This window comes from Mastacembelus armatus, chromosome 6, assembly GCF_900324485.2.
Source record: "Mastacembelus armatus chromosome 6, fMasArm1.2, whole genome shotgun sequence".
Classification (NCBI taxonomy): Eukaryota; Metazoa; Chordata; class Actinopteri; order Synbranchiformes; family Mastacembelidae; genus Mastacembelus; species Mastacembelus armatus.
Genome location: NC_046638.1, coordinates 20,165,379 through 20,177,943, shown reverse-complemented (window position 1 = coordinate 20,177,943; position 12,565 = coordinate 20,165,379). Strand labels below are relative to the sequence as shown.

Below are 12,565 nucleotides of genomic sequence, written 5' to 3'. Positions count from 1 at the left end.
TGAATGGGCGCCAGTGTTCATGGGAAATGTAGTCCACACGATAGATAGATAGATAGATAGATAGATAGATAGATAGATAGATAGATAGATAGATAGATAGATAGATAGATAGATAGATAGGGAATAGAAAGCATAAACAAATAAATACATTGAAATAAGTAAATAGAAAGCATACACCCCATGTGAACAGGGCTGTAGTCATCGGCCAGCACTTAACTGCCCTTAACAAAGAGGACTTATGTGTGTATATTGTTGCCTGTCCTGTCAATAGCCTACATAGGATGCCACTGTATTTGTGTATGTATTCACTAAACAGAGGGAACTTGAGATGTTTAGGGGCAGGGTTAGGATTGGAGGGGGTGATGGCAAAGAGTACTAGGAAGAGTCATGGTCAGTACCTTCTCTCACTTTGCAGCCGAATGAGAACATAGATGACTCTTCCTCTCTCAAGATTTTTACATTAAGGGTAAGGCACATTTTATTTTACCGTTGTACTTCTAACCATAAAACAAATGTTGCTAAGACTATCAAATTAAAAAATATTGATGTATTCTTTTGGAATCACATATCAGAGACACAGAGGCAGAAACTCAGCATTACAAATTAATTTGAAATGAGAATTAAAATTCTTTTGCAAATTCTTATTTTAGGTTTATGACTTCAGTCATGATCTTAGAGATGAGTGATGCCTAAATATACAAAGCTTTTCCTTACACAGTTTTTGTTTATTGTGTCCTGCTTTTGTGTACATCCATCATAACGTGGTGACTTTCTATAGTCATCAAGGTAACATTTAACCCATAGTCTTGAGTGTTTTAATATGTTTCTGGCTCAAGACAACATACTGCCTGTATATTTACCTACCATTTTGATTAAAATGGTTTCTTGGTTTATCATAAGTATGAAGATTTAACCTTAAAAAATGTATAGGCCTATTTCCCTACAGTTGCCTAACAGCCACACTGCAGTTTAAATGATAGTTTGTATAAACAATACCATTATTTTAGATTTGTTCAGCTGGAGAAAGCAGACTATTGACACTATTTCTTCAAATTTTCTTCTAACTTGGAAACTTGAAAATATTCATACCTGATCATCTCTTAAGTACGTTATCTCAGTCAAACAATGCACCCTCAGTGTTGCTGATAGAAAATCAGCATGAATGATAATGCTTGCAATCTCTGGCATCAGATGACTCTGAAACAGCCTTATACAATAGCCATGTTTTCCACAAGCCAAAGTCACTTGATTTTCCATGGAAAATGTGTACACACCTATATATAGCAAAGCCTTGTGGCAATATTTTAAGAACAATTAATAATTTAATATTGCCATGCATACGCCAGTTTCTATTGCTTTATTTCTGCAATCACAAAATCAAACAAACAAAGCTAGCTTCAGTTATACCTCATGTAATGCTCACTGTTCCTGATCAGCACACAGCTTCTCTTTAGGCCAACTGTTTGTGACCAGTGTAGTAGTTTCTCAGGATCTGGAGCAGAGGAAGAGGAAAATCCTGCCAAAACCCAAACCATGGTTGTTCCAGAGTCACTACCCCCAAGTGGCTCTGTGGGCCAACAATACAGATCCAACCCATCTTTATCCCAGCAGTCTGGAGGTGCACAACATCTCAGCTCTAGTGGGAATATTTCGCAAGTCAACAATAGTCTCCATTTTGAATACTCTGAGACAGACCTTCTGCTCCCCAAAGAACTCAACAGTGGGTCAAGGCTCCATGGATTCATAAGAGCAAATGGCTCTGGTGAACCTGCAGAGTCAGCCTGTGCCATGCTGTTGCAGATCCTGGTGCCTTTTCTATTGGCTGGACTGGGGACAGTCTCTGCTGGGCTGCTGCTGGATGTGGTTCAGGTGAGAAAACTGATGGAAGCTGACGAGCGCAGAGACATCATTTAGAGGTTGTTTATATCATTTTCCATGTGAGGACACCATTTTTAGTCTTTCAAAATAAAAAGCATAAAAATAATAACTGTATATAACACCTTTTAAATATAGGTTTCTAAACTGCTTTACAGTCAGTTAAAAACAGAACATGAACGTAATCTTGACATTGAAAACACTGAGAAGTAAAGAGCAGTGGGGGGGGGCAGTGGGATGACAGGCAGAAAGGAGAGAAGGAGAGCAAGAGTGAAATCAAATTATGTTTCAGTTAAGAGAACGACAGATGGGAATCACAAAATAAATGACTTTTTTTTTTATTTTAAAATTTGTGTGTTTATTTTAAGTGAAAAGGATTTATTGTATTGTCGTGTTGATTGTGCATTTTAGGATTGAAACTGAATATTTGCACTGTATGTGTTTTCATGGCAGAACTGGGATGTGTTCCAGGAGGTAACAGAGATTTTGATCCTGATCCCTGCAGTATTAGGCATGAAAGGGAACCTGGAAATGACACTGGCCTCTAGACTCTCGACTGCTGTGAGTGTGTGCATGGAAACACATAGACACACGTCATGCTTTTCACGACAGACACACAATGTGATCTCTTGTCAGTAATCTACATATAGTATGTGTATGTAGTATGCATATGTTTACAATGGAATACCACAAGGGATACTGACAGAGACACACACTACGACTCTGAACTCAGTGTTCAGGGAAAACAGTTCAAGTGAACAATACAAGAATAGATAGGGTAAATACAATCTCTTATATGTCTACTGTCATGGAAATTTCTTTTAGGTTGTGAGAGTTGCTAATTCTCAAGAACAAACACAAGTGTGATGAATCATCTCAGTTAATACATGCAGCATGGCGAGAAGGCATCTGCAGCATTCTCTATCTTCTTCCCTAAAATTCAGGATTATATAGCTGAGGAAAACCGTGGGCTCATCTTCAAAAGACCCCAAAGGTTTTTAAAGGTGTTATCTATCTTCAGCATCTAACGGGACTAAAGCAATGTTGGCAGTTATTTACAGGCATCTAAAACACTAAAACTCCCATGCTATTGTTTAAAGAAGACTGCAACCTTATATGTTAATTGTACCCTTATCAGTTAGTAAACATGCACTACCAATTTGTCAGTTTGAATACACTTTACCATTGAGAAAGTGTGCCCAAATTTTTGATTAGAACTGTAGATTTCAGTTATCAATTATATTTTATTTACATGTCAAAAACCTGATAATATCTCCAATATCTCCAATGTTTCTAAAAACTACTAAAAGCAATAATGCATAACATATTATGCTGACTTTATTACATTTTGGTGCTAAAAATATTATTAGAATCTAAAGTGTGAATTAATCCACAGCTGAAAATAGTTTCTAAAAAATGTACATTTGACTCCATTATGAATAACATTTGCCAAACATTATCCTGCCTCGCTGTTTCAGGAACGTATTTAGCATTTATCTAAAATAAAACAGTATATTAGTGACCTGTGTTTAAATATTTACATCTTAAGTAGTAGTAGTAATAGCAGTTTAATTTCCATGTCAAATGTTTTATTTTTGCATGTTGATAGTAAATATAGGGCTTATAATATTTTTTTCCAGGTGTTGTATGGTGTTTTGTCTATAGGTAGTTTTGTGATCTCACTGAATATGTTAGATATACAATATATTGACAAGGCTCTAGTACGCTTCAGATTTACTTACGATTATTTAAAAAAGGAGTACAGTATGTTAAAATGGTTAGTGTTTCATTAAAATATGTGTGAACTAGTGTTGTTAGATGATGAAAAAACTGATCTGATGAGGGTCAAAGTTTATTCTTGACCTTGGAAACATCCAATAACAAAACATTCTCACTCATGGGGCCACTTGACAGTTTTTCTGGAGCTTTTGATTATATCACATGAAAAGGAGGAGATAAAGGAGACTGCTCAGTTGCTACAAAAATGTAAATGTTTTAATATCCATTTTAATGAGCTAATTTTTAATCTGATGTCAGGTGAACACAGGAAAAATGGGCTCTGCCAGAGAAAAGTGGTTGTTGATTGTTGGGAACCTGGCGCTCAAGCAGGTAGATCATTGTCATTTGTGAACAAATTATTAACTAATTATGTGGAAGTCATCTTGTAATTAATGTTTCATCTGCTTTTTAGCATAATTTTGGGTCAATCCATCAAGACCTGTATCTATTTATAATACCACCTTCATTTTACAGCTCCAAGCCACTGTGCTGGGCCTGTTAGCCTTCCTGATGGCGACCTTGCTGGGCTGGATGATAGAAGGAAAGATGCCCTTTAAACATGCAGTACTTTTGTGTTCAACCAGTGTTTCTACTGCCTTTATGGCTTCATTGCTGCAAGGTAACAACACAATCTGCCTTCATATTAACCCAGTGTCTTTGGGCTTTCCTTAGACAGGTGTAAAGATCACTATTTGTCTCCTCCATGCTTTGCCCTTGGCATCAGGAATTTCCATTATATTGAATTAGCTACAGTGCATACAATAAACATTTACGCCTCTTGACCATCAATCCATTCTTGCCTTTCCTCAGTTTCATGCATTTTCAAGTGCTGTCTCATTATAAAGCTAATATTATTTTAATTCTTTAGAGCTAAGATTCCTAAATATCTGGAAAAAATACACCGTCTAAGAAAATTTTTCTAGTTTAGTTAATTGTAGCTGATCTCCATGATAGAAATTATGTTTGAAGTAAGAGTATGACCACAAGTACTGGGTGACGGAAACATTTGTGTTGTAACACATGTGGACTGCATGCACTAGTGGGACCTTTGTGGTCCTCCACACACATTTGCTCTATTCAATAAAACTGAGGAGTAAATGCTCTTCAATGAAGAGTTAAGGGACAGTTTTATTTCCATTAAGAGTCAAAGCGAAGTATGGTAAATTTGATCAGCTTTTCAGCTAACATTACCTTGTTTTTAACACTCTTGAGGTATCACTATGGTGGGAGTGATCATTGGCTCCAGGCGGATGGGCATCAATCCAGACAATGTGGCAACACCCATGGCAGCCAGCTTTGGGGATCTCATCACCCTTGCCTTCCTGGCCTGCTTCAGTCAGTGGTTCTACTTCTTCATAGGTAAAGGAGAAGGAAGACACCAAGATGACCTGCTAGTACAGTTGGATTCTGTAACAAAGGAATGGAAGAATTTACTTTTACTGGTAGTTCTGAGCCAGAGCTCATGCAATTTCCATGTTAGGCCAACAGATGTCACTTTTTACCCTTTATCTAAAGGTGAAGACATTAAAAAGCTGCAGAGAGCAAATGCATGGTTTTATAGTAAAAAGTATAAATACTTTTGTCTTCACAGAACAGTATTCCTATGTGTTGTATCTGGTCGATCTGTTACTTTTGTGCCTGATTCCTATCTGGGTGGTTATTGCCACCAAACACCCAGCTAGTCACATCCTGCTCCGCACTGGCTGGGGACCAATCATTACAGCAATGCTCATCAGCAGGTACTGACATCCATCTTTGTCTGTGGCTTACACATGTACTTAGGTTATTTGATGTCTTTAGCATTAGGTGTAGGTAGAATTTTAAGAAGTGATTAATTACAGTGAATTATTGGTTTTGAACACTTCTGCCTGGAAAATGGTCCAGGACATAGGAGATGCAGCATGGTCAGTTCTCCCTGCTGCTGCATACCTAGCCTAACCACAGCTTCCTGATTAGAACATCAGTGCCCCTGTGTGTCTTGCTTACAGCATAGCTATACTTATACTTCCTGTGCACCTTTTATATATGATAAGATGCTTCTATTCTCATCCCTTTTTAAACTTCCTCTTTTGCATTTGGGTTGGTCTTCAGCCCACTGGAACACTGCTGCTGCGTTATACTGCATAACTTTTTGTTCTTTCTGTGCCATTGAGCCTGTTGTTTCTGGACGACCTTGTTGCTTTTTGAAGATTCCAATCTGACTTAATTATGACTATTAAACTCACTAACTATGAAGAAAGATTCTTCTCAGTATGGTCACAAAACAGTAAAAAAGGCAGTTGGCTCCAAGTGCACAGGTGTTTATTCACAAAACACAGTACATACAAAGTGCGTTACCCCAGGGTATACTGAAGTGCCATCTCAAGCTTCCTGTTTATATACCTTTGTACAGAGGGTGGATACCAACCGTCTTTCATCTTATTAACATGCCCTTTTCCCACCATTATTTTCCTTTTTTTGGACATATGCATTTCTCACCTACACATGATTCCTTTTTATTTAAAAGCACCAGGGGATCACCCCATGCCCAATTCCTCCTCTCAGGGCCAGGTGTTATTTCCCCTGCACATTTCATCTTAATCTTTATTTCCTTCTTGATCAATGGCCTGTTAACAGTGTTCTTAAATGTGTAGAGCACCTATCTCTGCAATGGGTAATCGGTGCACCAAGACATGTTCGATATTGCATATATTTGGTCAATCGTGCAAGGTCACTGAATTCACAGGTCATCCTGGGTCCCTTTGGTTAATTCTAAACACTGGGTTTACCTACACACATACAAAATCGATCAAAGCATTTACTATATTCATGGCTTAGTTTTCTCATCTAGCTGAATGACTATAGACCGGTGGCTTTGACATCCCATATCATGAAGACCTTGGAGTGGCCCCTTATCCGTCACATGAGGCTGCAGGTTGAGGAGGATTTTGATCCTCTTCTGTTTGCCTATCAGAAACACATGGGAGTGGAAGATGCGATGCTTTACATGCTGCACTGAGCATATGCCAATATGGATGTGCCTTGTTTGTATGTGAGGATTATGTTCTTCGACTTCTCCAGTGCTTTCCACACTATACAGCCTCATATACTGAGAGACAAGCTTCTATGTATGGGGGTGGCCCTCTCCCTGATGTCATGGATTATGGACTATTTGATATTCAATAATGACACGCCGGGGGGATGTGTTTCTGGGGCACTAGAATGCAGCACTGGGGCTCCTTTTCTGTTCACAGTCTAGACATTGGACTTTAGGTCACATTCAGAAGTTTTGTGATAATAAGGCTGCTGTGGCATGTGAGCATGGTGGACAGGAGGGGGAGTACAGGGACTTAGTGGAGGCCTTCATTGACTGGAGCAAAAAGAGCTATCTTCTCCTGAACACCAAGACTAAGGAGCTGGTGGTGGATTTTAGGAGATCAAAAGCACCATGCCAGTCAGTCTGCATTGATTGACACAAAATAGACACTGTGCTGACCTTCAAGTACCTTGGAGTGGTACTGGACGAAAAATTGGAGTGGTCTGTCAATGTGGATGCAGTGTACAGAAAAGGGCATCTATCTGTCTATCTAAATATCTATCACACAAATCACATCACATAGAACAGAAAGGAAAATGTCAAACCTCTTTTACCTTTACTGGGTGATTATGACATGTTTTTGTTTTCTTTCCTTTAGTATTGGAGGACTGATTTTGGACAAGACCGTGTCAGACCCAAACTTAGTAGGAATCATCATATATGCTCCAGTGATAAATGGTGAGTTGTTGTCTTTTTTAAGTACATTTTTGAGCTATTTTTTCAATGATGATAGAGCTAGTTTCTATCTCTTAGTCTCATTTTCTTTACGCAAAACTGGACTGGTCCAGAAATAAAGATATTGGTGTCACGTCCAGGAGCAGCACATTACAGACAGCCCCATTCCATGACTCAAATATATTCATTTCTATTTTGGGGAATTTTTTACCAAAGAAAAAGAAAATTTAGATATTATAATATTGTAAATAAAACACATGACTGAGCTGAGTTTACGGAAAGCCAACTAAACATTGTCCTCATGAGCTCCATCATTTTAAACACTCTCTTGTAGTGGAGTTTAATACACTTCATTTTTTATATTTGGGCAATCCTAGAACTTTTAAAAATAATTGTGTCAAATGTTGGATGTGCAGATGCACTTCCAATTCTATAGGTATCATCTAGCAGACCCCTAGTGTTGGGCACCTAATTCACCTCAGCGCTTAAGTAAGACACCATTGTTTTGTAGTGTTGATAAAGTCAGTCTTGTCTTTCATGAAACCACAACATTTTTTACATGCCAAGGTCAAACCCTGTTTCCACTCACTTCACTGGGAGCCCTTTAAAAGAGAGCAGGATTTTGAGGTGGAAAGCTGAGTTGGGGGATTTTGTAAATGGCTGCAGAGGGCACATTTCTGAGGTCACAGTAATACAGACACATACAGACACACACAGACACACAAAAATGCAACACAACAGCAGCAGGCACTTCTACAGTAATTGCATCTTCTAATATGGATCTCCCATTGAAATAGAATGGTGGCTTTCTGTCATCACCACAGCAACAGTGTCAAAGATAGGGCATGAGTACAATTGGCTTTTATGATCGGGATGCCCTAAAGGATTTTTATGTCAAATTTGGTACATTTCTGACAAACAAAACTTTGGCTCTCCGTGCAATTGCATTTTTCAGTATACAGTAGATCTCCCATTGGAAAACAATGGTGGCTTTCTGTCATCACCATGGGAACAGCATGGAAAATAGAGCATGGGTCTGATTGGCTTTTGTGATTGGGATGCCCTAAAGGATTTTTATGCCAAACTTGGTAGACCTTTGACAAACTAAATGTTTGGCTCTCTATGCAAATATAAAATTGTTATACTGGCGATTTCCAGGCCCATGTCCACCTGTCAATCATAATATATACATTTTTGGAAAGGTCTGGCACATCCCTACATCATGGTGGGGTGTGGGTCAGTGCCCTATGCTACCTGGGTGACCCCCTCTTACTTTTTCACTCCTGGCCCATTGAGCAATTATAATAGTCCCTTGTCTTCACCTTTGGTGAGGGCTCTGGCCCAAATATAAATGGTAACATTTATATTTCACATGTATCTTTATCAAATAGCAGCCCAAGTTCCATATTACTGACCTCATCCTACCCTCCCCTTTTCTTTTATTCTCAGGTGTTGGAGGGAACCTTGTCTCAATACAGTGCAGTCGTATTTCTACTCAACTACATTTGAAATACTCACTTGGAGAACTTCCTGAGGACCTTAGGAGCTGCTACAACCCATGCCGCACTTTCTTTGGTTCAGGTAATAAGCAGTTGGTCAAGCCATTCAAATAACAAATGTATTCAAATAGTACACACTCACACACATAACACATAATGTTGGATTTTGTCATGGCAGATGCAAACCATCGATCTGCCCAGATTCTGCTTCTTTTGGTTATTCCTGGTCATCTTGTTTTTTTATACACCATCCACCTGATGAAAGGAGGCCACACCTTTCCCAGTCCGCTTTTGACTCTTGCCTTCTTGTTTGCCTCCCTCATTCAGGTGAGTCAGCATGTGGTGACATTTCCTTTTGCAAACAGCATCACCCCTCTACAATAAATCCAATGTGACCTTTTTTTAGGTCTTCTCCCTGCTGTGTATAGCTGACTGCATGGTCCATGGTTTATGGCGGAAGCACAAAGACCCCGACAGTTACTCAATACCCTACCTCACAGCACTTGGAGACTTCCTAGGGACTGCCTTGCTCTCTGTTGCCTTTGTCATGTTGTGGTACATTGGTGACTCAGGCAGCGTATAGAGTCATGACAGAAGACAGCCAGAGGGAGAAGAAAATGCAAGATAACATCGCTTATGGTAGTAAAATAAATACAAGGAAAAATAATCCATTTATTCTTCATTATTCTGCAGGACTTTGTTATGTTATGTATTATGTTACCTGGAAGAATACACTTCTCTGAAGGTCTAAGGTGAAAAGGGGTAAAAAAAAAGAAAAAAGAGATTTTCATGAAAGGAAATGGTAACTGAATACAAAGGTTGGATGGATTCACATTAAGCTGAATAAGACATAATAGAAACATTGATGAAAAAAGTTTATTGCCAATAAAAGAGTGTATTTTTAATGGTTTTATTATCTGTCTACCATTACCATTTTTATAAGCCTACCTCCTAGTAGGTTTGTTGTTGTCATGGGATTATTTTGCAAAATATTTCTGACAACAATATTTAACACCATGTTTCACCAGACTGTAGTAGCAAGTGTGCTGTTTTATGCTGCAGTCTGCTGGGGAGGCAGCACGAAGCACAAAGATGCAAGGCAGCTGGACAGACTGGTGCAAAAAGCTGGTTCAGTGATTGGACTGAGGCCGGACCCACTGGAGGCTGTGGTGCAGAGATGCACACAGAAAGAGGCAGAGACCATCCTGGAATACACTGAACATCCCTTTCACAACATCCTAATGGAGCAGAGAAGCAGCTGCGGTGGACGAGTCACCTCATTGAGCTGCAGAACTGAACTATACAGGACATACATCAGCCAATGGCAGATGACTCATGAACATGACCTGGACTCTTAATCACTGCTCTTATTACTAACTTCCCCTGATCCTAGTTTTAGGCTGAGGGGGTCTCTTCCTGAGAGTCCCTTCCATTTTCCTTTTGTTTCTGATTAGTTTCTAAATCTTTAGCCTCAGCCGCTTTTTCCAGATCAGCTCGTACTTCTCTCAAAGCACGAGTAGGTGGTGGGGCAGGGACACAATGTGTTAGGTGGTGCCAATTTGCTCCAGCTTTCCCTTTTATCTGAACCGAGTGGGAGGTACACTCAACCACTTCAAATTGTCCAGTCCACCTGGGCTCAGTCCACTTATGTTTGTGAACTTTCACCCGTACCCAATCCCCTACCTCTATGGCTGGAGTCATTTCCGAGGTTGCCTCCTGGTCTCCTTCAGCCCTCTGCACCTGTTCAGACAAGACTTTAGTGACATTGGTTAATGCTTTTACGTACTCTTCACAATCAATCTGCCAAACATCCAGCCCAGGAACCCCCGGAAGATCCCTGGGTGGTCCAGGCAACTGGCGACCAGTTAGCAACCCCTGAGGTGTCAGGTGACATGAGGGCCACAGGCAAAGCATCTAGCAGCTTAGCTTAGTCCCATGGCAAATCTTGGCAATCTTTCTCTTGAGGGTCTGATTAGCCCTTTCTACTATCCCCTGTGACTGCGAATGATACACTGATCCAAACCTATGTGTAATACCTAAACAACAGGTTTCTGCTTTACCTTATTTTATCTGGGCAGCCCTGTGAGTTAACTGGAACAGTCGCCAGTCCTCCTCAATTCTGCCACATCCCAATCACGCCACCAAATTGTTAACGAGTTTGGTTATTGGAAAATGAACAGAGAAAAATTATTCCAATGAGTGCTGTGGGAACAGGCTTTCAAATCCTCTGTTCCGCGTGTTCGTTTAATTGATGACGCTGGAGAAGATATTCTTGGTCCAATTGATTATATTTATTAAACATTCACTGAATAAAACATTACAGAGCTCTGGGTCAGACTGTCCCTAACACCAACAGTATTCTTTGTCAGTTTACGAAGTCTGACGACTCACTATCCCTGACCCAGTATCTATTTATTAAGAATGGAATGCAAGCTCTCAAGTTTCTTCTTTGCGCTGATTGGTCCATGCTGAGGAATTCCCAACTGATGTTGTGTCTCTGCCAGCGACCCCCATTCTCTGGGCCAGTAACCCCCATTGCCTGGGTCAGTAACCCCCATTCCTTGGGCCAGTAACCCCCATTCCTTGGGCCAATAACCCCCATTCCTTGGGCCAGTAACCCCCATTCCTTGGGCCAGTAACCCCCATTCCTTGGGCCAGAAACCGCCATTCCCTGGGCCAGTAACCCCCATTCCTTGGGCCAGTAACCCCCATTCTTTGGGCCAGAAACCCCCATTCCTTGGGCCAGAAACCCCCATTCCCTGGGCCAGTAACCCCCATTCCTTGGGCCAGTAACCTCCATTCCCTGGGCCAGTAACCCCCATTCCTTGGGCCAGTAACCCCCATTCCCTGGGCCAGTAACCCCCGTTCCTTGGGCCAGTAACCTCCATTCCCTGGGCTCAGTAACCCCCATTCCTTGGGCGTTGCCCCTGTATGTAAACAAACACTCACACAACACAAACAAAATCCTGCTGCCTCTACAACTACTACTCTATGTTATTCTACTTCTCTAAATCCCCTTTGACCTTTAACACTCACTTTAATCATCACACTATCACCTAAACTAATTCATTTATATTGCAGCTAATTCATTCATGTTGTAATCATTATACAGGCCTTTATTAAATTCCAACAGTCCCCCTTTGGTCTCCCCTCAGGAGACCAACTCTCTTGTCGCAGGGGTGCTCCAAATGCTGTGACCTCCTCGTCATCTGACTCCTGTGCCTCCCCCTTTGGAATCAGCAGCTACACACGAAGTGCCGGGGCGTGGCTCTCTCCCCTGGTCTCTGATAACGTCAGTCTATATTCTGTTATCAAAACTACCGGTTGCTGCAGTGTCTCTTTTCACATGGTGTGGGCTGTCTAGGGAAGACCAGACAGATGTACCACATAAAATAGCATCACCAGTTGTATAAGAGCACAGATTCCCTGCCAATCAGGTGGGAGCACTGGTCTCAATTGGTTTCCCCCACAATACCACCACAGATCGGCACGTGCAGTAACATGGTCAGTGAAAGAAGGTGTAAAGAAAGGTGGAGTAAGAGCAGGAATAGGTGGCATCAAATAATGTAAGGACTTTGTTTACTGGCTGGAGGGCAGATAGAAGCAAATAGCTGTAGTGTTTAGTTGTAGCTGTAGTGTGGATCATTTTGTGCATTGAGTC

General features: G+C 40.7%; 1 protein-coding gene across 1 annotated transcript; it reads left to right on the top strand.

The window, feature by feature from the left end:
- The first annotated feature begins 1,533 nt into the window (after positions 1 to 1,533).
- Positions 1,534 to 9,487, top strand: slc41a2a (solute carrier family 41 member 2a). The gene is made up of 10 exons (XM_026311222.1): positions 1,534 to 1,869; positions 2,329 to 2,436; positions 3,913 to 3,984; positions 4,129 to 4,273; positions 4,867 to 5,013; positions 5,246 to 5,393; positions 7,329 to 7,408; positions 8,855 to 8,986; positions 9,083 to 9,231; positions 9,311 to 9,487. The coding sequence occupies exons 1-10, from the start codon at positions 1,534 to 1,536 to the stop codon at positions 9,485 to 9,487; spliced, it is 1,494 nt and encodes a 497-aa protein (XP_026167007.1).
- Positions 9,488 to 12,565: the final 3,078 nt, after the last annotated feature.